Genomic DNA, 26221 nt, shown 5'->3' with positions numbered 1-26221 from the left:
TGTTTATCACTACAAAAGGTTTTGTCTCCCCCCACCCCACTCTCCTGTTAATAGCTTATCTAAAGTGATCACTCTCCTTACAATGTGTATGATAATCAAGGTGGGCCATTTCCAGCACAAATCCAGGGTTTAACAAGAACGTCTGAGGAAGGGGAGGGTTAGGAAAACAAGGGGAAATAGGTTACCTTGCATAATGACTTAGCTACTCCCAGTCTCTATTCAAGCCTAAGTTAATTGTATCCAATTTGCAAATGAATTCCAATTCAGCCGTCTCTCACTGGAGTCTGGATTTGAAGTTTTTGTGTTGCAACTTTCATGTCTGTAATCGCGTGACCAGAGAGATTGAAGTGTTCTCCAACTGGTTTATGAATGTTATAATTCTTGACATCTGATTTGTGTCCATTTAGTCTTTTACGTAGAGACTGTCCAGTTTGACCAATGTACATGGCAGAGGGGCATTGCTGGCACATGATGGCATATATCACATTGGTAGATGCGCAGGTGAACGAGCCTCTGATAGTGTGGCTGATGTTGTTAGGCCCTGTGATGGTGTCCCTTGAATAGATATGTGGGCACAGTTGGCAATGGGTTTTGTTGCAAGGATAGGTTTCTGGGTTAGAGGTTCTGTTGTGTGGTATGTGGTTGCTGGTGAGTATTCGCTTCAGGTTGGGGGGCTGTCTGTAGGCAAGGACTGGCCTGTCTCCCAAGATTTGTGAGAGTGTTGGGTCATCCTTCAGGATAGGATGTAGATCCTTAATAATGCATTGGAGGGGTTTTAGTTGAGGGCTGAAGGTGACGGCTAGTGGTGTTCTGTTATTTTCTTTGTTAGGCCTGTCCTGTAGTAGGTGACTTCTGGGAACTCTTCTGGCTCTATCAATCTGTTTCTTCACTACTACAGCTGGGTATTGTAGTTGTAAGAATGCTTGATAGAGATCTTGTAGGTGTTTGTCTCTGTCTGAGGGGTTGGAGCAAATGCAGTTGTATCGCAGAGCTTGGCTGTAGACAATGGATCGTGTGGTGTGGTCAGGGAGAAAGCTGGAGGCATGTAGGTAGGAATAGCGGTCAGTAGGTTTCCAGTATAGGGTGGTGTTTATGTGACTCTTGTTTATTAGCACTGTAGTGTCCAGGAAGTGGATCTCTTGTGTGGACTGGACCAGGCTGAGGTTGATGGTGGGATGGAAATTGTTGAAATCATGGTGGAATTCCTCAAGGGCTTCTTTTCCATGGGTCCAGATGATGAAGATGTCATCAATATAGCGCAAGTAGAGTTAGGGGTGTTGGGGGACAAGAGCTGAGGAAGCGTTGTTCTAAATCAGCCATAAAAATGTTGGCATACTGTGGGGCCATGTGGGTACCCATAGCAGTGCCGCTGATTTGAAGGTATACATTGTCCCTAAATGTGATAGTTATGGGTGAGGACAAAGTCACAAAGTTCAGCCACCAGGTTAGCCGTGACATTATCGGGGATAGTGTTCTTGATGGCTTGTAGTCCATCTTTGTGTGGCATGTTGGTGTAGAGGCCTTCTACATCCATAGTGGCCAGGATGGTGTTATCAGGAAGATCACCGATGGATTGTAGTTTCCTCAGGAAGTCAGTGGTGTCTCGAAGGTAGCTGGGAGTGTTGGTAGCATACCAAATGCAGCCACCGGGGGCTTTTCGTGCAGCCACAGCCTTGTGGGTGGTGATGAGTGGGGCAAAGCAGTGGCCCCTGCCCCAGACCTACCAGCAGGGGTTGGTCCCTGTCCCCTTCTGGAGCCACAAACACTGTAGGAGCAGGTGATCAGTGGGAGTTCACTACCTGTCTGGGGGCAGTGGGACTTGGTCTTCATCCATGTGGAGGTGGGCTCCTTCCCCCAACCACAGGGTTTCATGTTCTGGCCCCAGGTTAACCCACCACCATGGTCCTGGCCTCTGCTGCCTCCTCCAGCCCTGTATCTGCACCCCAATTGCCACTGCCTCCCCCCACACACACCTCTCCCTACACACCTCCCCATCCAGAACTTAATTTCCCCCCCTAGCTTGCTGGGGCTGAGTAAGTCTGCTGTGAAAAGTAATATTAACAAATTGCTTTTCACAGTAACAGACTTACTAGCTAGCAAGCGTTTAAAAAAAGCAAAACATGCAGAGCACCTTATTTGTGTTTCTATTCTGTTTAGGTCCAGTAAAGAATAGAGACAACTGTTGATTATTTTGTCTGCAAAAAAACTCTACATAAATTACAATGATTTGGACCTTTATATATGCACATTTATTTGTTTTTCCTAAAGTTAATTAAGTGTTTTAGGAAAAATTGTCAGTGGCTACCAGCAAGAGTTGGTGGCTGCACTCTGAGACCACCAAAATATTTCTTGTGAGAACCTCTGATCTAGTTTGACCTCCTACACATAACCTCACCCATCCAAGATAGCCCCTCTTCTTCTCCTCCTGCGTGCCCCCCCCCAGCCTCTGAGCCAGACACCTGTAATTTTTTTTTTTTAGAGTTAAATTCTTGTTATGTGAACGAGGAAAGAGCCTGGCCATTCTATTTATCAAACAGGCATTGAGTATATTGACTGGGATTCCTAAATAAGAGAAATCTATTGAGTATACTGATAGTACAGCACATAAAGTGTGTTCTGGTGTGTTTTTTCAGGACTTAAGCCCAAGCCACAAAAATCACTTCGCTTTCCACTCGTGTGTCACAGCGTATACTTCTCATTTGTACACTGTGATGTCCACTTCCAGGCTGGAGTACAGAAATGTGTGTGTTATGGGGGCTACCTCTGAAAAACACTCATCAGCAGGGCCGGATTAACCATTTGTGGGACCCCGGAGGTAGATGGAGCATGGTGTGGGGAGGTCAGTCCCCAGAGTGAGGGGCCAGCCAGAGGCAATGGGGTGTGGCAGGGCAGGGGCAGCCCTGCTCTGCCCAGCTCAGTGGGAGGGCACTATTTACAAGACAGCAGTTGCCAGATGCACAGTGGCCTGCCTGGCCCTGTGGTGCCATCATACCCCTTTCCTTCAGGGGTGGGTCCATGCTACACCACACAGCCCCTCCGCCCGCCCAACACCTTCCTGACTCCCTATGGCCAGAGTGCCTCCCCCAGCCCACTGTGCCCAGAGCCCCCTCTAGATCCCCCCACAAATGCACAGTTCCCTGCACACCCCCAGCCCCACCACAACTGCCCAGCACACCACACAGAACCCCCACTCCCTAGTACCCCAACAAACACAGAATCTTCCCTGCCCCCTCAGCCCAGCACCCCTCCAAGACCCCCCAGAGACCCCCTCCCACATATCCTGCCTCCCGGCCGCACTCAGTCGCCTCCCAGCAGGGCCTGTGTTTCTGCTGGGCTGAGCCAGCAGTGCAGCCATGGCTGGTCCCGATGTGGGGGATCGCTCTGGCCCCTTGGGAGTGGTACCGTCAGCCAGGCCAGGGCCTGCCCCAGCAGGGCTCCCTCAGGACCAACTTGCCTGCAGGTGCCCAGCCAAGCCCCCACACTGTCTCCCTCAACCACCTGGCTGAGACGGACCAGACTTCTGCACCAGTCCGAGGCAGCTCAGCTCCGGGGAGACAGGGCCCCACAGGTGGTAGGAAGCAGAGACTGCCCAGAGCCAGAATTGCACTGGGGTCCGGCCAGGGGGCAGAGAGGAGTCGGTGGTTGGGGCCAGGGGGTGGAAAGGAGGCCTCGGCCAGCCGGCAGGCAGGCCGAGAGGAGCAACTGGGAGGGGGCACAGCGGGGTCTCGGGCTGCAGCGCAAGTGGAGCAGGCCAGGGACCCTTCTGAGCATGGGCCCGGCTCCTTGGAGCCATTGGAACTATTGTAAATCCAGCACTGCTCATCAGCTGCAATTGTATAGAATATAGCTGTGTTGTTGCTAATCTAAGTACTCGTGCTATTATCTTCACAACACCCCATAAGGTAGGGAGATATTATCTCTTCCTGTGAAATGGGGCACAGCTCTTAAATGACTTGTAAAAGAGCCAGATATGTCTTGTGGTTAAGACAGTAGAGTGGGATTCTGGAACTGAACCCAGAACCCCTGGCCCAGCCAGCCCTCCTGTAGGACTTCAGACAATTCAGTTAATCCTGCTGTGTCTTAGTTCCCTATCTTTAAAACAGGATAATGCTTCTCTCTTCCACCTTTCATCTGTCCTGGCTAGTTAGTAAGCTGTTCAGGGCAGGGACTCTTTATATGTTTGTACAGTGCTTAGCTCAGTGGGACCCTGATCTTGGGAGGGGGAGTACATAGGCACTACCTTGAACCAGTTGTTACTGTAACACAGGAAGCTTGTGGTCAGGGCCAGTTCTAGGGTTGGACAAGCAGAGCAGTTGCTCTGAATGCTAGCTTCGAGGGGGTGCCAAGTTGCTGTGCCATTTAGCTTGTATGTATGTGTATTTATTTATTTTTATTTTGCTCTGCTCCAAATGGCTGGCTTTCTGGGGGCTCCATTCTGATTGGCTAGCTGTGGTTTTCTTTACTTATGCCAGGGGTGGGGAAACTATGGCCCATGGACCAGATCTGGCCTGCAGCAAGTCTCCACGCCATGAGTCAGAAGCCCTGAGCCTTGGTGCTCCCCTGCAGGGCTGGAGCCACAAGCACTGACCCCCCCCTGCTGTGGGGGAAAGCTGCGGTTACCAGGCCATTAAAAGTCTGGTCAGCTCCTGGAAGCAACCGACATGTCCTTGCAGCCCCTAGGTGCAGGGGCAATCAGGGAAGTTCCATGTGCTGTCCCTGCCCCCAGTGTTGCCCCCGCAGCTCCCATTGGCTGGGAACCGTGGCCAATGGGAGCTGTGGTGGTGATGCCTCTGGGCACAGTCAGTGCACATGGTGCAGAGCCCTCTGGCCCCTCCACCTAGGGGCTGGACATGGCAGCCGCTTCTGGGAGCCCCACTGAGCCAGGGCAGGCAGAGAGCCTGCCTTAGCCAAGCTGCGCTGCTGACTGGGAGTCGCCTGAGGTAAGCGCTGCCTGGCCAGAGCCTGCACCCTGAACCCCCTACCCCAGGTCAGAACCCCCTCCTGCACCAAACTCCCTCCCAGACCCTGCACCCCCATCCCTGAGCCCTGTCCCGAACCTCCTCCCGCACACCAACCCCCTGCCCCAACCCTGAGCTGCCTTCAGCACCCCAAGCCCCTCATACCTAGCCCCGCACCAGAGCCCGCACCCCCAGCTGGAGCCCTCACCCCAACCTCCAGGCCAGAGTCCCCTCCTGCACCCTGAATCCCTCATTTCTGGCGCTGCCCCAGGGCCTAGGGGAAGCCCCGAGCCTCCACACCCCCCTGCGGGGCTGTGTGACCATGACTGATTTTTTTTTTTCCCCCTGTGGGTCAGTGGCCCCTGATAGGGGAAATAAGGTTCCCCACCACTGGCTTAGCCCGTGGGGCAGAGGGGGAGATGTGGAAAGCTGCAGGAGGGCAAGCAAAAACTATTTCTATCCTGGCCAGCAAAATGGCTAGGCCAAAGCTGGGAGTTGATCCCCAGTCTCTGGAGTCCTTGTCCAGTGCTTTCTTCATCCTTCTGGGGAACAGCTTAATAAATAGAAAAAATGTGTGTGGGTTTTCTTTTCTTCATGAGTGTGACACTTCTTGGAGCAACTAGGGCGGTGAGTCACCTTATTGCCGCCTGCCTTTAGCATAAGGGAGTCTTTTTTTCTGTGCTAGCTCCTTGACGCAAGCAGTCTGTTGGCCACTCAAGCACTCTCCTCTGGGCTATACCAGCCCTACCTATTGACAATAGATGCACCCTTGCCTCTGAGTCACTTCACAGTGTTCCCTTGTGATATCCATCCCCGAATCACTGGATACCCACAGATATCCCGAATCCTTGGTTCTCAACGGAACAGTGCACCATAGTTTAGCAGTTTTACCTCTGATCGCTTCACCTCTGTTTGAGTATAGTAAAACAAAATAACTTAAATTGAGATTGAAACAGACACAAATGTGAGTGATGGAAACATGGTTACATAAAAACAAAATGCGAACACATAGGGAAAGTAATATTAATATCTAATAGTGTAGATTCCCACTACCAAAGTTTAGTCTTTTGCAGTGTTTCTTGGCCCCAAGGAGCCAGGACACAATCTTTCATGAAGTACCCTCATTCATCAAGGTACCTCCTCAATGAATGGATGCACAATGTCTTTCTACACTCTGTGGTATACTGAATCCAACTTTTGTCTTTATCCACAGACAGGGCCATCCTCTCACTGTCCTATTCCTTGTCACCAGTGGTTTTGCTTCTTATGGTTTCTTTGGTTTTTCATTTTTTTTTTTTTTTTCGTGGATTGGTGCAAAGGTGGACAATTGAGCAATACACTATGTAATTGGTTAGCCCAGGAGGGATGACAACTTCCTCCTGCTTGAATGGCCTATTACTGTGACACATGATTCCCTAGTGACTCATTTTTTCACTCCAAGATCATAATTTTGAACGTAGTTACATTATTCCTTGTACACACATCTCACAATGAGTATTGATAAGTTGCAAGCTTTCAGTAGAGTCTTCATATGCTATCCTTTATGGATAAACACCAAGGAAGCAAAGTGTTAGATGTATGTGTTTGTCAGGTCTCAGATAGGAGTTGCTTATAAAGAACAATGTGAACCCTTTGCTAGATGGCACCCTGCATCACAGTGGGCCATTACCTGGGACTAGAACTAGCTGAATTTTTTCATTTGAAACTTTTCTGATGAAATGTTCTCTCTCCTGAAAGAGAACTTTAACAGAAAAAGTTAGTGGTTTTTAAATGTTCCAATTTTTCAACAAAATTCAAAGAAAAATGAAAGTTGTTTTAGTCCGCTCTTTCTCCCCCACCCCCATTTCCATTTCTTTCCTTTTTTTTTTTTTTTCCATTTTTTCAATGAAAAGGGATGTTTGGGCGATGGTGACAGAAAAATAAAAAAATTCAGACTTCAAAACATGCTCACTATTTTCTGACCATCTCGTCTTGTGAGCCAGTAATGTTCACCCTCCACAATTGGTACTAACTGCCCATTGCTCAGAAAGTGAGTTTCAAGATTTTGATTATACAATATAGGTTCTGTCTACCTGATGGATAGACTTTCACTCTATCTTATGTCACAGCAGCACAGTTCAACAGGTCTGGAACTGCTGACCATCCCATGGTGTAACTCTTCATACCTGAACAGGGGCAAAGGAGGAACTGGACTTGCTCCCTTAGCCTGTTTGTGCCCCTTCTTCCCCTCCCCCCATCTCTTGCTTTCATTTTTGCCCTCTGTTTGAATTTAATTGCTCTTATTCTCCAATTTTTCTTCATCTTATTCTTTTTCCCTTTTTTTTTGTAATGTCTCCTTTTCTTTTTCTTTTCCCCTCAGCCTCCTGAGGTTCTGTTCCTACCCATTATTCTCCTCCTTCCTTTTGTCTTTCTCACTTTCCCTCTCCTCCTTATGGCTATCCCATTATTTGAGAGCTGACAACGTGCCTGGTGCTGTATCCCATACAGACTAGAAATATCTTCACTTCTTCCCCCTGCCATGTAGTGTTAAGGGTAGTGGAAGCCGTTGCTGACTCCTTCTACTTGCTTCCTAGTTCATATTTTACCTTTATACTCTATAGCATAAGACAGATAATTTGTAGAGAAGAGAAAGGACACAATCAGCCAGTGGTCATGCAGGGCTTCATACAGGTCAATATTCTACTCTTCCTGATGAGATATGGGCTAGAAGGTATGGTGCAGTCCAGGAGATGTCCTATGTTTGCAACCAGGTATAATGAGATTGAAACCCATCCTGACTCCAGGATGTGCTGTGTCTATCACTACCTGGCCCAGACTGTTTTCACCCACAGTGCGTGGTGCCAATTCTTAATTGTAAGATAGAGAACATCATTTAAAAATCAGTAACTCAAACACAATGAATGTTAGTTTCAGTTAGATAAAGGCATCCAGATAGCACAATGAGCAGAATATTAAGGCCTTGATAGAATGAGACCTCACTTGCATGCATGATCAAGTCTAGTTTATAAAACCATTCTAATAAACTTTACTGGAGAATGGTGTTTTGCTTCACAGAACTTACTTTAAAAGAACAGAGGTGCTTAAATACAGCTGAGATAAAGACTGAATCAGTTAACCTTGCCAGTGGCTGGCTTTGAATGTTATAGCTGAAAGTGATTTACCTTTTAACTCTAAATCTAATTACCAGGTCTCTAGGAGGACAAATTCATTTTGTTTCCTGTTAAGGAAAACAGTGTAATTGATGCACAGTTAACCAGTGGATCTCTTTGCCAGGGGATGTTGTGAGGGCCAAAACTATAATTGTGTTTTTGTTTTTTTAAATATTAGAAGTTCATAGGTCCATCAATGGTTATTAGCCAAGATGGTCAGGGATACAACCCCATGCTATGGGTGTCCCTAAGCCTCTGACTGCCAGATGCTGGGACTGGATCACTTGATTGCCCTGTTCTGTCCATTCCCTTTGAAGCATCTGGCATTGGTCACTGTTGGAAGACAGGATGTTGGGCTAGATGGACCATTGGTCTGACCCAGTAGGGCATTCTTTTGCTCTTACTAGAAGTCTTTTTTGTGAAAGACTTATGCCTATATGTGCAGCACTACAGTGGCACAGTTCTAGTACAGATGGTGAAGATGCTGTATGCCAACGGGGTTGAGCTTTTCTGTTGACATAAAAAAACCACTTCTGTGAGCAGCATACGCTGTCGACAGGAGAACCTCTCCCGCTGACATAGCATCGTGCACACAAGTTCTTATGTTTGTGTAACTTGGGTGTGAATGAGCAACATACGTTTTGTTGACTTAGGCTGTAGTGTAGACATAGCCTTAGCGAGCAAGTGCAAGAAATCACCATTGCTTTCTGGTGTCTGACTTTATGGTTGAATCATTGGCATAGAGGCTATTTGGCTGCTGTGTCTACACTAGCAATTTTGTTGGTGCACCTTACATTGTTCAAAGGTGTGGAGGAAAAAAAATACCTTGAGCGGCAAGTTACACCCCCCAGAAGTGCCACTGTGGACAGCATTATGTCAGCAGGAGACTGTCTCCCGCTGACATAGCTACAGACGCTTAATGGGGGTGGTTTAATTATGTTGATGGGGGAGCTCTCTCCTGTCAGCATAGAGTGGCTACACGGGAGATCTTACAGCAGCACAGCTGCATCGGTATGTGGCCTAAGGCTGTTTTTACTATGTATCCTGTAGTACATTGGGCACCTTACTGTACCTAAAAAATACACCCTGTGATGAGTGAGTTCAAAGTGGCTGCTGTTGACACTCGTATATTATGCTTCACTCATGGAGACTTTACAGTTTGTCTTCACTGATTCTTTTCATCTGAAATAAACCACCCCAACTGAAAGCCCAGATATGTTTAGGGAACATCACAACCAACCTCTCATTTAGACTAAATATTTATTTTATTTGACTTGCTCAAATTAAGACCAACTGAAGTTCAGATTGTAAAAATGTTCCTTGCTTTTGTATATTTTGACTCTTGAGTGACTTTTCAGGAGTATTTAGGCTAGTTTCCTACATTTTTGGTCCTTGGTCTCCTAATAGCAAATACTTTTCTAATTATAGTACCTGAAGTAGTACTGGCTTTGCTCTCTCTCAATATCAAACTGTCGCTTTTGGGCCAACATTGAGAAGAACACAAAATCACCACAAACATCCCATGGTTGCAGTGTCTCTTGTCACTCAACAGCACACCTGGTGGTTAATTAAAAGTTGTATTGAGGGTTTCTGAACGGAATCTATCCAGTCCTCATCTGGTCCAAGAGCTCTACAAGGGAATAGAGAAATTAGGAGATCCTTGGCCACCTATGGCGGATATATTGCCTCACCTAGGCCAAAATGGGGGTGGGGGAAGGGAGTTTAATGGTTGGTGAGTGCAATATTTCTGTATCTAAAGTCTTCTGGTTTATCATGATACATTATGTGGTGATAGTATCCCCAAGATAGCATGCTGGGGGTTGTGGGTGAAGGGAGGGATTAAAACACAAAAAAGGGTTTGTTCGTTCTGGTGAGCTGCTGAAAAACAGTCTTTTCATGAGAGAATGAAGTGAAAATACATTTACTTTGATCCTTCTTCCATATAAATACCAGATCAATTAAAGGGCGCAGCAGTGTAGTAAGGTTAAATATGCTGTGCTTTTTGGTGCATCTTATTTGTTCTGGCAGGGAGTCATTACAGAGTGACTTCATGTTTAACAGGGCACTGTCTTGGGGGCCCAGGTGTCACTGGTTTTTTTCCCCTTTTGCTTATAAGGCCCTTTGAAAGCCTGGTGTGGTGAGGAATGTCCTTACTTCCATTGCACATGCATGTTGCTGCTATTGTCGTTTAGTCCATGAGTCAAAGTAAAGAGACACATGACGGAATAAAACTTCCTCTCTCTGCTAAACACAAGTATAGTTCCAACCCCTACTTATTTAGAGCTCCCTTTCCTTACTATTGCCATAGAGCATCCCTTCTGTCTTTCTCTCTAACGTGCTGGGCATAATTATGCCACTATGTGAGCTTCTCATGTCAGCAAGGAGAAATGGCCCTATTGTCCTGCCATTTGCAGGCCTGATTGGATCTCCACCTCTTGTTCTGCATGTGAGAATGGACCACTTGCTCAGATCTCTGAGGCAACACTAGTGGGAGCCCAGAGCAAGAGATCAACTGCCATTATTGATGCAGAGAGGGAGCACAGAGCAGTAGCCTCTGCCAATATTAGTAGGTTTTATCCGCTATTTATTTCTTGCCATGTCGAAAAGACTTCTCCAACTGTAATTGGAAATCTCTATTTGTATAGCTATAATCCTGCCCTGCACCTATTTGGCTGAGGGGTCTTAGATATGGGAAGACTAATTCCACAGCACAAGTTTCACATATGACATTCATGTAACAAGATGACTGACTCTAATGTGCTACAGTATTTTCAAAACTGTTTTTGACTGGGGTGACCTCAGTGAGCAACCACTAGTTAATGACTTGTAGCCTACTAATGCTCCTCAGTCTGAACCTTTTTAAAGGGGTATTTTTAGGGTAAATGTCCTTAATTTTGTTGCTAGTAACTTAGATTATTAAAAGAAATAATTACAAAATGTTTTGTTTCCCATACACAAAACAGCCATCTACTCTCAATCAGTGACCTTCATTGCATAAGGGAACCCTACAAAACAAAAATAAGGTGTCCACGAAAGAGCACAGTACCTGGAGGAGGCTACCTTTGAATACAAAATGGCAGGTAGCTCTGCAGGGAGGAGATGTCTCCATTCTAAAAGTGCAGTGGTTGGCACCAGGGGGCGACTACTCCTGAATGGATCTTTAATGGCTCCCAGTGGAGCAGATTACTGTCATACCAGTGAAAAAGGTCCACAGTAATTATCTTGCATACGTTACAGTTTAATTTGAGGAAAAAATTACACATGCAGTAAAGGGTTACATTAAGCACATAACTCCTATGTTCGACATTAAGAACTAATATGTTAAGAGCTATACATTCCTCTTAGTGAGCCTCTCTTTCACAAACATACACAAACAGGCTCTGTGCTAGCCTCATGCAGTTCCTGCTTGGCAAACAGAGAAAGTGGTTACCAATTCTATGGACAGCTTCTTCTCTCCAGGTCTGGTCTCCTCAGCCCTCTGGTCTGTCTCGGATTCCCTTGAGGCAAGGCCTTGGCTGCCTGGAGACCCTTCTGGTTCAGTCCTACTTGAGCCCATGGAGCAGAGTTTTGGCTACTCTGTCTAGCAGCATTGCTTCCTTAAGTGTTAATTAAGGAATCCCTCAACAGTAATTTAATTTGCTTGATTTTTATACTCTACATCCTCAAAGGAGTCACATGTCTTACAAGCATGCCCAGTGGGCGTGTGGCTACTAATTTTTACCCAATTAATACTTTAGGAGGAGACTGCAGAGTGGTGCCAACTGAAAATTACCACACATTCACTCCCTTAGCAATCATTCACTTCAGCCCCCTGCGTGATGTCCTTCAACAGGGTTGAGATGCCCTGGTCAGCCCAGGCTCCACTCAAGATGTTCTACACGTGTTGTTTGCTTTCAAGTGGACATATTTGCTGACTCAAAGATCAGTATTGATCATAAACGCAGCATGGAGGCAGTAAGTTTCACCTCTGGCATCTGCCTGATGCTAAGAGAAGGATACTGCTCCCAAAATTCTCTTTTGCAGTTCAGTCATGTCAAGCCATGTTCTTACACCATTCATTTAGTATGGCCACACCAATGTGGCACCATCCCAACACAGTGAAACCTTCCCTTACTTCCACTGTGCAATGCAAGTAGTCAGTGTTTGTTTAGTCACTTTTTCTAGTAAGGGTTTCAGACTCTAGTTCAGTGCTGTTTATATGTTTGAGCCAAAAATGCTGCAGGGTGTTAAAAGATCTGTTACCTCTAGAACTATTCACAGCCTTTCACATTGTACAAGCCCTTTTTAAGCAAAAAGCAAATTGAGAGAGGCTCTGACCAGCATCCCCTGGAGCTACTCTTGCTCTGTCTGTACTAATAATACCACCTACTATTAAGGATGCTTTACTAAGTTGCTGTGCTACAACAAAGGGCTGAAATGTCCATTAAAATGAGTTTTCCTACCTGTAGTGCTGCACAAGCAATTCAAGTAGCCTTATGAGATTTTCTTAAAGAACCATTGTTTCTGTTTAGGACACACAAAGGGCTTATAGCTATTGTTAGCCCACACAGGCCAAAGAACTTAGGCATCCATGAAAAGTTATCATGGTAGTATCCCAGGCTCTGAATGTGTTACTTTTTCAAGTGAAAACATTTAAGTTTTTTGTCTTCCTATGCCTGTTGGAATACCTTAGCCTGATTCATAAATAAATGTTGACCTTGTATAAAACACCCACTTTGACAAAGCTTTTCTTAGTCAGTGGATCTCATTCATCTGCATGTCGTCTTTTAGTTATGGTTAAACTGCAATTATCAATTATATTGACTATTCTAAGGGATGAAATTTATCCTTTATATTAAATTTGAGCCTCATTAGCATGTGCCATGATGTTTTGTATATGTCTGAGCAACAAAATAATGAATACTTTGCATGTGCTGCTCTCGTGAATCAGGAGGCCTTTTTAAGAGCCTTGTTACCTCCCCTTCTCCCCTTCCCCCCCCAACTGTATGTCAGTACAGCAAGCCTAGAAATCTCAGCTATTCTTTTCAATTCTATTATTTTCTGGCAGTGCAATAATGGCATAGGAGACTAAAAAGTATGTGAAAATTAGTCAACAAATGTTTGGCAGTATTAACCTAAGGACAATCTTTCTGTGCCATTAACTATTATGCCAGTATTTACTTCGGGGTTTCTCATGTACAGTGTTCCTGAAATTAACCACAATCTTGTTCCTAATCTAAATTTATACAGATAGTAAGGTACTTGTATTGACTGCAAGCTCTTTTCTGTACTTATTACTGTATCTTTCAATTCAATCAGTATGGCTTGATCAGAAAATGTTGCTTTCAGATGTGGTTGGTGCCTACATTCTAGTGCAAGGTATCATATATTGCACAATTGGTCAACTATTCTATTATCTCTTAAATATGTATGCAAAAATACTCTAAGCTACTAAATGGCTTTGAAATAATGGACAAGCATCTGAATTGTGTAACTATTCAGGAGATGCTTTCCTTTTAATACATGAGTAGACATTTTTCCTGTGGGTGTTTGCATTAGGTAGAAATGCACTGTATGTGGTTTAATGCCTGCAGTGGGCAATCTGACCAAAGGACTGCATGATGCCATCCTTCAGGATGAGATGTTATATGAAGGTCTTGTCTTAAATGCTGCTAGCTTTATACAGCACCTGATCAGTTGCCGACTTTCACAATAAGCTGAAAATCAAGCTAATCCCATTTCAAAACAAGCCAATCCCTAAGAACCCTACAGTCTGTGACCAGATTCCCACGGTATGCAGTCTGGGACTGGTGGACCCGCTGTGCACCCCGACTCTCTTCCCCCACCCTTGCCTCTGCTTGCCAGGAGCCAATTAAAAAAAAAGGCAACAAGCTACAAGCCAAAAACTAGCCAACAAGCAACTCACAAGCCAATTAAGCCAAAAACAAGCCCAATTTCTGCGTGTCTCTTCCTCCCTTAGAAACATAGAGGGTTTGGCATGTCTGCACGTAATACAATGGGGCCCTAGTCTGTAACTAGGGCTCAAATGTACTTTGGTAACAGGAATAAAAAAAGCGATGTTGCAAGCTTCTCAGGGCTGGGTGTGTCTTCCTATGTATTTGTACAGTGCCCAGCACAATGGGGCCTCTGGGAACCTCCACATTTTAAATAATACTGAATTAGAGATTATGGAAATTCACTTTTCTATTTAATTGAATCTTTATTTTAGTACAAAACTTCCATATCCTGTATATGTTACACCTGTCACTGCTGCAAAGTCACAGAACTTATTTGCATTGCCTCCGATGCTGCTGTGGATACTGTAAACACTGTTCCACACCTTCATGAAATAGCAAATGTGGTGTAATGGTCAGATGACATTTTACTTGTCTAATTATAAAAATTCACCCATCACCCAGTGTGAACACATACAGTTTGCAGCCTCAGTTCCCAGATAAAGGAATTAATCCTGTAACTTTCCCCATGTGAGTTATACTTACTAATATGTATAGTGCATAAACGAAAGGCTCCAAAGATGGGTGATAAGGACATAGACTCCCATGTGAGGAAAAACTGGAAAGGATATAGGATTTCTTTAAAGAAGGGACCTAATAGGAGGCTATATTGAAATGGGGCACAAAGTAAATTGCACATTCTTGTGGTTTTTTCCTTTTGTAAATCAAGTGGACATTCAACAAAACCAGAAGGGAACATATTTAAACTGATAAAAGGAAATACATCTTTACATAAGTAACCTATGAATTCATTGCTGCATGATATCTTGAAACAAAAAGCTCCTTATGGTTCAAAATCAGACTATTAGCATGGGGGAGAACATCCAGAGTTGTGGGGGGTGTGTGTGTGTGTTTTTTTTTTTTATCCTATCTAACTATAACTGCCTTCTGTAGAATTTCTTGCACCTTTCCTTGAAGCATATGGTATTGGCCACTGTGAGATGTTACTGGGTTGCAGAGAGCAATTCTAACCCTGAGTTACTAATTTAACTCCTCTTCATCCTCAGTCAGTCTGACCTAATCCCACCCAATCAACCCTCCGGCTCCCAAGCAAGAGCATGAGTAGAGATTCCAAGATTTCCCCACAATATATTTAGTCAAATTAATCTGATTCTTTTGTTGTAAAGAATAAATCATAACTTATAGAATGGGTAATACCTTCTGGAAGAATCTGAATTCACGATCCTTATGTAAAACATACGGTGGTTTCTTTATTTTTCTTCAATAGTGATAATGTTAAAGTGCATGATGCTCCATGAATATCCACAGCTCCTGTTATGGGCACTTAAAGTGACAAATACTCTGCCTTTATAGAGCACCTTCATCCAAGGGTTTCAGTGTTCCCCAACAGCTAGTATTAACTGGAAATGCTGAGCACCATCAGTATCTTTGACTACACACTAATTCTATCCCATCATCATGTTGTGTAAATTGAGGGTTAGCAGCTAAAATAGAACTTCTTATAGGTATGCACCCAAAAGAGTAAAGTGCTCTAGGACACCCTGTTCAATTGAAGGAGTATGTTGCCAAATAATTCTGATATAAAAGATGTAAAGTCTGTTCCTACCATATAACACATGTCTTGTAATGGATCCCTAATGTTGGAGCTACATATTCATAACTACTCCAAATTGGATTGGACAGAGCATTAGTAAATGTTCCGTTGGCAGCAATCTTGAACTAGCCTGGGGGATAATAGATGTCTTAGCTCTTTGTCTTCACAGCACCATGGAAAGATATTGCAATCGGAGCTATATCAGATTTAGCTATATCAGATTATTATGGATTTTTCTGGGTGGCATTCATACCTGTCCCTGGTATGTAACTTTACTAAGGCTAATGAACACAAAGATATGGAAATCTACCACTTATCTTCCTTCCTTTTTTTTTTCTCCTGATAATTATAACATTGGTTTCTCTTATGTCAGTGCAAACAAGGACTGGTTCCTGATATAACCATTGGTGATTTTTAAAAGGTCAGATTAATGAGTAAAATGCTTGGTTTTCCTCTTATTAGGGCCTGTACAAAAGAGCACAAAAGTACTCTCTATGGATGTGTCTTGTGTCCAATATTCTGCCCCCCTGTTAGCACCCCTGGTTTGTGGGTGTCAAAACACCTCTGTCTACTTTGGGGTCCATTCTGTGGGTCTACCATCAATCTGCTGTTATCCAGAGCAGAGAAATGACCATCAGATCAGGTTAAGTAGCCAAGTGAGTGACTCGCTTGACACAAGGTGCTCCTTAAGTTTTTACTTTAGTGGCTCTTAGGATACAACCACACATTTCCCATCCCACTTCCCAGTGCACATGGTACCAGGGACCAGACACCAGGGCTGTACACTTGCTCAAGAGAGGCTTGGTGCAGGATAACAGTGTTTGAAACTACTCTTTCAGTAGGGTTAATGCACACCACATGGGAGTAATTCTGTACCTGTGCATTACTTTCAGCAAGACTAGGCCCCTGTGCATAAACTTAATGGAAGAAATCAGAGAGGAATGCAAGTGGTGACCATGCTTACTTTCCTGATACTTAATGAGTTTTTTTGTTTTTGTTTTCTCCCCCTTTCAGCCAAATATCCAACAATTAAATCTCTAATGGGACCAGATCCCCACTTAAAATGGATTGTATCTGGAATGGTGTTGACACAGCTTCTAGCCTGCTACTTGGTGAAAGATTTATCTTGGAAATGGATTTTCTTTTGGGCTTATGCTTTTGGGGGCTGCATCAATCACTCAATGGCACTAGCAATCCATGATATTTCACACAATGTTGCCTTTGGTAACAAGCAGGCTAAGTGGAATAGATGGTTTGCAGTGTTTGCCAACCTGCCAATTGGACTTCCTTACTCCGCCTCCTTCAAGAAATACCACATTGACCATCATCGATACCTTGGTGGAGACGCTTTGGATGTGGATGTTCCAACTGACTTCGAAGGCTGGTTCTTTTGCACTCCATTTCGGAAATTTATTTGGCTCATCCTCCAACCACTCTTCTATGGCCTGAGACCTCTTTATGTGAACCCCAAAACAGTTACTCAGATGGAAATATTTAATGCCCTGGTACAATTCTCTATTGATTTTATAATCTACTACCTATGGGGCCTGAAGCCTGTCGTTTATTTAATATCGGGCACGTTACTTTGCATGGGTTTGCATCCTATTGCCGGGCACTTCATAGCAGAACATTACATGTTCTTAAAAGGCTATGAAACCTATTCTTATTATGGACCTCTCAACTGGATCACCTTTAATGCAGGCTACCACATGGAGCACCATGATTTCCCTAGCATTCCTGGATGCAAGCTGCCAATGGTAAGCATATATGTGGATCCTTGTAAAAGTTGCTAGAGCAGTTTAATTTGGAATGGCGTGTATTATAGCAATAGCCACTTTTAACTAAGGCTAAAGCACATCTTTCAACCTGCCAAAGGCCACTGTGGGAGAATATAGAAGTTAGAGCCAGAAATGGGAGTGTGTGTGTGTGTGTGTGGGGGGGAGGTTTACACACAAACAGTGCAAGGGGGTTTAACAATATGATTTCTTTTGCATGGAAAAACATTACCTAAGAGTTCCAACTCTTCGACTTATTGTGGTGTGTATAGCAGTGGTTCCCAAAGCTGGTCCTCCTCTTCTTCAGGGAAAGCCCCTGGTGGGCCAGACCAGTTTGTTTACCTGCCGCGTCCGTAGGTTCGGCCAATCGCAGCTCCCACTGGCCGCGGTTCGCCGCCCCAGGCCAATGGGGGCTGTGGGACGTGGCGTGGGCCAAGGGACATGCTGGCCACCCTTCCTGCAGCCCCCATTGGCCTGGAGCGGCAAACTGCGGCCAGTGGGAGCTGCGATAGGCTGAACCTACAGACGCGGCAGGTAAACAAACTGGTCTGGCCCACCGGGAGCTTTCCCTGAACAAGCAGCAGACCAGCTTTGAGAACCACTGGTGTACAGTATATGTGCAATGGTGGAAATAGATGAGTAGGTTTTTATGGGATGGAGGTACATCTATGTCTAAAATGGTGCCCTTCATATATGGGCAGGGGCACCGGAATGGGGGGCAGGGGGCCATGGCCCGCCCCCACTTTTACAAATGAGAAGGGGCGGGGCCTCAGGGGTGGGGAAGGGACTGTGCGGGAGGGCAGGGCCATGGTTTGGGCATTCATGCTGCCCCCCCCCCAAGAGCTTCCGCTGCTCCTGTATATGGGGATAGCTGAGATGGCCACATGTCTGCCGCGTACACTAAGTTGGCAATGGAACATCCTACTCTGCATACCAGATGCTGAGGTGGCTCAGATTATTTACATTTAGTGTCAAAATCCTCTTTAGCTGTTCTTGAACAGGACCTGTGAATAGCTTAAAAATGAGTTGGTTGCTTCTGTGTAAACTAAAAACAGCAGCAATTTATCAAGTGGAACTTGTCCAGTGATCACATCACCAGTTGAGTTGTAAAGAAGTGTAACTGCAGACCCTATGTTTAGTGCTGAACAGAACATGAGGGCTTGGCTTGGGTTCAGCCTGACTGAGCTTACCAACTTGACACAGACAACAGGGCAAATTAATGGAGTAGCTGATACGGGACTTGCTAAAGTATTAGAGGAGGGGAATGTGATTAATGCAAATCAACATGGGTTTATGGAAAATAGATTGTCACAATGACTTTTTTTATGAGATTACAAGTTTGGTTGATAAAGGTAATAGTCTTGACATAATATACTTAGGCTTCTGTAAGGGGTTTGACTTGGTACTGCATGACATTTAGGTTGAAAAGCTAGCACAATATAAAATGGTACACATTTAAAATGGCTAACCGATAGTTACATTTTGAAACCTATAAACAAGGACTCATAATTGAATGGGTATGTTTCTAGTGGGGTCCTGCAGGGAACAGTTTTTGACCCTATGCTATTTAACACATACCTGGAAGAAAATCATCACTGAAAGTTGCAGATGACCCAAAAATGGGGGGAGTGGCAAATAAGATTGCTCTGAATTAATGACCTATCTGGATAGCTTGGTAAACTGGGCGCAAGCAAACAATATAATATTTTAGTATGGTTCAAAGTAAATGTACACATCTAGGAGCAATGAATGTAGACCATACTTACATAATGAGGGACTCTGCCCTGGAAAGTAGTAACTCTCTGAAAAAGATTTGGTGGTCATGGGGAATAATCAACTGAACATGAGCTGCCAGTGTGATGCTGTGGCCAAAAAAGTTAATGCAAACCTGTGGATGCATAAACGGGGGAACCTAGGAGTAGAAGTTTTTTACCTCTGTATTTGGCACTGGTGCAACTGCTGGTGGAATACTGTCCAGTTCTGGTGCTCACAATGCAAGAAGGCTGCTGATAAACTGGAGAGGGTTTAGAGAAGAGCCGTGAGAATGTTTAAAGAATTATAAACCTGTCTTACAGTGTTAGACTCATGGAGCTAAATTTTTTTGTTTAACAAAGAGAAATTTAAGGGGTGACTTGATTAGTCTAAAGTATTTACATGGGGAATGAATATTTGATAACTAGCTTTTCAATCTAGCAGATAAAGTTTTAACATGATCCAATGGCTGAAAGAGGAAGCTAGACAAATTCAGACTGGAAATAAGATGAATGTTTAACAGTGAGGGTAATTAACCATTGGAACAACTTACCAAGGATTGTGGTGGATTCTCCATCACTGATCATTTTTAAATCAAGATTGGATGTTCTTCTAAAAGATCTGTTCTAGGAATAATTTTGAGAACGTTCTATAGCCTGTGTTCTACAGGTCAGACTAGATCACAGTGGTCCCTTCTGGCCATGGAATCTATTTGAACCTTTGAAAACACAGTTCAGAGACACAGGCCAAAAGTGACTAGTGATTGTAGATGCTTCAGTTATAGGTCCCCAAAACTGGAATGTATGAAATTGGCTTGATGTTCAGAAAGTGCAAGTATTCACTGTCTGAAAATCCAGCCATGTTTATATGTCTAAAATTAGACTTCCAAGAGTTGACTACCTAAGTCCAGGGCCAGGGATGGCTTTGCCTTGGTCTCTGTTTTGTTACAAGTTGCCTAACAGCTCTTCTTGCTTTGGTGGTTGATGCTGGGCTTTATGGAAGAACCCCTTTTAGGAACGGATTCAAATGTGGAATATTTGGAGGCTTTGTGTACAGGCCAACAGGAGAGAAGGATACAAAAGGAGTGGTGAAGCTGAGGCAAAGTTATGGCATGGACTCCACTTTACTACTGTTTACTGCAGAGAACTCTGGTGTTCTCCATATTGGTTCAAGCACCAGTTTATGCTTGTAAATGCTCTGTCCATCCAAGTACTCCTGACACTTCACAAGCATCCCCATGACTGTTGTGGGCACACTGAATTTGAGCAATCCTTGTGCATGACTCCTCCCTGTTGAGGCTCAATGCGAGCTACTTCAGTGCTGGTGTCTGTGGGGAAGTGCAGGTGTTACTCTTCAAGTGGCTTTCCATGCCTGCTCCAAAGTGCTCTTGCCCTTCAGGTGATGGCTCTGTAACCTGTGCCTGGAGTAGGGTGGTGACAGACCCCAAATCAGTCAAGTTAGTCTTCAGCTGGTCTTGGCTCCCTCAAAGCTTCCCTGCTTCCAATGAGAAGAATGCAGGACACAGCCTTCCTGAAAGTAGCTTTAATTTTAAAGTTTTGATTGCAATTACCTTTATTGATCATGCTTTAAAATGTGAATATAAAGATATCTGCTTCTGCAATAGCCAAGCAGAGTAAGGTTAGTGAGTACATTCTGCACACACAAACAAAATAGTGTTGTTCCATAAGTGAATGTGTGTACTTCTGCTGGGGGGGGGCCCTTGGGTTGGCTGTGAGGCACGTGTTCCAGACTAGTGAGACCTGAAAAAGGGACACCTACAAAAACAGTAATGTGACCCCTGCCTCTTCATGGCACTCAAACAACCACTGGTGCCTCTTCCCACCTCTTCACTGAGGTGGGGGGAGGAGTGGAGAGGAGCCCACTGTATAAAATGGGCAGGTGTGGGGTGGTGGTGTGAAACTAGCGGGGAGTCATGGACTTGTCTGGAAGCATGTCCCACTTGCAGGTCAGTGTGTACAGACTACTCTGGTTTTTGGAACTTAGAAGGAGATGTAAAGAGAAGGAAATGAATATGTTGTGATTATGACAAATTTTTAAAGCTATTGCACATTGGAGCTGGCAGAAAACTTTCCGTGGATGTCTTTGACAGAAAATAGCTTTTGGCAGACGTGGAAATTTTTGCAAGCTACTTTTTTTTTTGGTAGAAATTTTTGACTTTAATTAGAAAGATCAAAACTGAACTTTTCCCTTCACTCTTCAGTTACCAAAAATGCTAGAGACCTACTTTAAACATATACTTTCCCTGCAAAAATTAGTTTTGTTTTCTTCTACCAGCTCTATTGCACAAAATTCACAACATTGGCAAATACATTTTTGTTTCTAATTTCTATTTTAACAGCAAGCACCTGACCCACCTGGAGCATCCCTGTCCAAAGGCAGTAGCTGGACTAGTTATAATGAGCTTAAACCTAGCTCTCTCAAGGGAATAACTCCTGGCTCTCAAAGTCTTGTGTAACTTTGTGGGCAGGACAACCAATGGAAGGAGCCATTGGAACAGGCCAAATATGTAGGTGATGATATAGTATTGCATATGGTCAGAGTGGTTATATTGTACCTGCTTTATATTAATAAGCATTCAGGGCTTTGGGCACTACAAAAACCCTTCAGTTCAACAGATCAAAGACTAACAAATGCATGCTGCACCTGCTCCAGGGAGCCGTGATAAAATTATGGGATATATCACAATGCACAATACTGCAACAGTTGGAGGGACCATTTTGTGCACATGCTGCACTGGCTCACTTAAAGGAGACAGGCTAGGATGGAATGAGTGGCCCTCAAAACACTCTGCTGTATTGATGGTTGAAAAATTGTACTGATTTCTTGAATACAATTTCAAGAAATGTTACCACATTCAGATAAAACTTACTTCATTAGGTCTACTTAACTGCAGTGCTTAACCTTGGACTTGTTAAATCCTCTAATATAGTTGGTCCTTTTAGATGTAGAATCTCTAGCTTTATCTATCAGCAAGTACAAAATGGGAGCTGTTTGAGTATGATCAGGTCTCGCACATAATGGGGAAATGAGGGAATAAATGGACCTTGTACTGCACTTTCATTTGTTTATCAGAAATTGATATTTAGCTTCATCTACCACAGATGGCTCATTCAGAATGGCCCAAGCAACATGTTTGCCACTGGAAAAACCTGTATCAGTGTGACCCTCAGAAGATCTCTGAATAGAAACAGAAAACATTAGGCTAGGCTGTAACCTAGTAGCCGTTAAAATGGGAGCCTCCTATGATGGCAGCAGAACTCCTTTCCTCCTTCAATCAGCTTTGGGATGACTGCTTTTCTTGTACACCATGAAATTAGTATCCTGTCCTGAAGTACCAATTTTGAAGAAAAACATGTTCTGCTCAAGGCTGGCTAGTCTTTGTGTGAATTTTCTTTTCACTGTCAAATTTAATAATATTGCATTCTTTTCTGACCAGGGGAAGAAAGATCCATTCTGCTTATCTGTAGAGTTAACACCCTTGTAAAAATGCTCCAAAGGCTAACGCAAGTCTTTCCCACCCCTAGCATTAGAAAACAAGATCCTGGGTATTACCTGAGGCAAAGGAGTTATTCATAAAACTTGAGGGGGAAGTACTGGGCAGGAGGTGAAACCAGATTTCCTAGATTGACAGCCTCAGAATAACTCTAGTAGCTGTGCTTGTTTGAAGCACAAGTTTAAATTGACAGCAGAAGCAGTGGAATTAGCTGGCTTTTTACGCATACCTTAGAACTATCCAGTTGCTCACAGCTAGCTTATGATCTACTTTTATCACTGTTTGCTTTCTACAGCACCCACGCACCATAGGGTACAGGGCTATAACTGGAGCTCTTAGACGCCACTGCAATTCCAGTGCTTTAGTACAGCTGTATTAATCACTTTCCAAAGTAAGTGCTTTAGTAGTGCTGAACGTCTAAGGAAAGACGAGGAGGAGGAGGAGAAGGACAACAACGTCCCTGTCTCAGTGCTTGCAAGAACTTTAAGAGAAGAGACATCCGTTGGTTAAAGGGGGAGCACAAGCAAACAACACAGTACAGCTTCAGAGCATGAGCACTGGCCTCACCATACCACCTGCCAACTAGTTATCCAGCCTCTTGTAGACATTAGGGCGATGCTTCAGGCTGCTGTAGTGCCTTCCACTTGAAGGTAGCAAAACTCTCTACAAACACCAACCAGTTAAGCCTCACACCAGCCCTCTGAGGAAAGGGAGTATTGGTATACCCATTTTACAGATTTGGGGGGGGGTCCTGAGGCAGAGATGTAAAGTAACTTGCCCAAGATAATGCAGGAAGCTAGTGGCACAGCCAGGAATAGGAGTCAGGTGTTGACTCCCAGTCCTATACTTTAATCACAATGCCTCCATTTTCTTTGAGATAATGGGAATGCAATCAAATGGAATTAATACTGTGGACTACTGCCCTCGAGTAATACTATAGCAGATGTTAAGTGACTGGAAAGATAACTATTATAGGGTACCTGTCCTTATCTGCATTATCAGGCCAGAGTACATTTAATAGCACTTTAACTTCAGTTTGCTGATCTGTCAGTGTTTGTTATGGTTTTAAAATAAAACTTGCATTAAAATACGCTTCCTTATGTCTAAATCAATGTACATGGTTCATGTTTTGTGATGCTGTTAGCATAGACAACTAAACATGCTCACTGTTTTCATGTTGGATTTCTTTATAGGGGTAGTTCGTCAACAAACATTACAAAGCAGAACTGCACAGAACTTCGGTGCTTTTATTTCAGTGCACTTTCCAGTAGGTCACAATACAGGAAATAGGCCATCAGACTTAACCCTCAGAATGCTGGTGTTTTCCAGACACCAGCTAATCAATGTTTAGGACATGGAGTACGGTACATCTGCAGTCTGTAAGTGCTGGATAAAAAGCAGGGAAGTTGAGTGTCTAGATATCATGAACTTTAATCCTCCAATAAAAATATTGGCTTTGTAGATAATTCCTTAAATCTAATACTACTGTTCAAACAGATATATTTTAAGGTAAGGTTTCTAAAGCTCGATGCTTCGTTCTCTCTCTCTATTGGTACCAGTCCCAGAGGCGTACTGATGCTGCTACTCGTGCCCCGGGGTCGGTTATAGGACTGCCCTTCCTAACTGAACTGGTGGGATGGAACTGCTTTATGCACAAGCTGGGTCCACGGTAGACCAGCCAACTCATGGTGCCATTTTGCCCTACAGCCACAGTGAGGCTGCTCTAAATCATTTTAGTATGTCCCCTAGGTACCAATCCTGCAGAGCCTGGCTCTGCTCTCAGAAACAGTGGGTCTCTGGGAGATATAAAGCCTCCTTCCCCATGCAGAGTGGGACAACATTGGGAAAACTTTCTGACTCATTAGTGCTATTCACATTAAACTGTTCCAGCCTAAATCCAGTTAGCACTAAACTGGGCTCTAACTTTGCTGGAAGCATATTTTACTGAACCCATATTTGGTGTGCTTATAAACTGTAGGGCCCTCTTACATGAGATGTTAGGAGCATATTAAGGGATGATACCATTCTGGGCACACTCAACTTGTGTAGCATAGACAGCCTGAGAGTTGCTATTTAAACTGATTGTTGAACAAAGCCAGCTGTGTTCAGCTCCCTTCAAAACATGGGCAGGAGTTTGTCAACATAGCAGGATGCTTAACCATGGGATCAGAGAACAATACAATGAGGAGCTTGATGCCTGATGAAAATTAAACAGCCTGTGCTCATATCCACATGGCAGCCAGTGGAAAATCCCAGTGCTTCAGGAAGTGGTGGTGATGCTTAATAGATAGCACTTGGTCTTTTTGGAACCACTGCCTTAGCATTAGGGTGAAGGAGGAGTGGTGAAGAGAAATATGCTGTTAGAGATGTAGACTCAGATGGGACATAAAACCAAGCTCCTGATTATCCAGGGCCATTTAAAAAGAAGCCCATGATAGTATTGCAAGAGTAAGGATGTTCCCTTGGTATCCTGGCCAAATCAGTTTACCTAAAATTCTCTCTCTAGTTTCACTAACCATCATATGCAGTTGCTTTTCCATGCCGGTGGTGGCTATATTTCAGTGGAGAGGGAGATAATCTAATAGTCTTAAAGGATTTTACACTTCCCAGAAGATCCCAGTGTGCTTTGCCAATGTAACTATTAATTGGTATTGCAGTAGCACCTAGAGGCTTGGGCTCAGGGCCCGATTTAGTAGACACCACATAATGATAAGGCTTTTCCCAAGGAGCTTACAATTTAAATGGACAAGACAGGGGCAAATGAAGGATTATCCCAATTTACAGAATGGGGGACAGGAATTGATTCACAGAGGGAGTATGATTTGAGATTAAGGTCATACAGGGAGTTCGTTGCAGAACCAGGGTGTAACTACAGCTCTCAAGAGTCCTAGGCCAGTACCTTACCCATTCAATCACCCTTTCCTGAACTGATACATGAATACCACATATGGGTCATGGTCACTGTTCCCTCTAAGCTGTGTGTGCACACACACAGATCCTAAACCACACGCACACCACGAAACACTGTGCGTACAGAATTTTTTTGTGCACATGGCCTGTTAAAAATTAGAGGGAACATTGGCATGGTCACCATCTCTAGGGTGAAATGAAGGAACTGTTATAATACTGCATATCAGCCCTTCACAATAGCTTTAAAATAGGTTGTGAAGAATATTTTCTAATGGAAACAGTGGCATTTTTATGAGATGTCAGAATGTGATAACCAGAACTGGGTCTTAACCCTGGTGTCCTGGAACAATACCCTATCTCATGGGAGGTGTGTGTATTGTTCGTAAGGCTTGTGGATTGCTTTCAGCCCTTGCATTTATATAGCACTGTTCATCCAAGTCCTTATTAACATAGTAACTTCCTCTTTTCTTGGGTGTTGGGACTGTATTACACAATTCATGCTAAAGGAGAAGTATAAAAGCAGGTAAATGAATTTACAGTGTGACTAACACTGGTTTACACTTTAACTTTATCTGAGTTTCTTTCACTGAAGGTCAAAAACTTGCATATAAATAG

The 26221-nt window shown here is 44.0% G+C and overlaps 1 protein-coding gene across 1 annotated transcript in view; it reads left to right on the top strand.

Annotated features, from left to right (window-relative positions):
• DEGS2 (delta 4-desaturase, sphingolipid 2) overlaps positions 1–26221 on the top strand; it is a 29558-nt gene that overhangs the window by 1239 nt on the left and 2098 nt on the right. The window contains exon 2 of the mRNA XM_073349642.1: positions 16670–17412. Coding sequence (XP_073205743.1) covers positions 16670–17412 — 743 coding nt within the window. The remainder of the gene's footprint in view (positions 1–16669; positions 17413–26221) is intronic.

The sequence above is a fragment of the Lepidochelys kempii genome, chromosome 6 (assembly GCF_965140285.1).
Source record: "Lepidochelys kempii isolate rLepKem1 chromosome 6, rLepKem1.hap1, whole genome shotgun sequence".
NCBI classification, from domain to species: Eukaryota; Metazoa; Chordata; order Testudines; family Cheloniidae; genus Lepidochelys; species Lepidochelys kempii.
The sequence above is the reverse complement of the archived record's forward strand: the minus strand, read 5'-3'. Positions and strand labels throughout refer to the sequence as shown.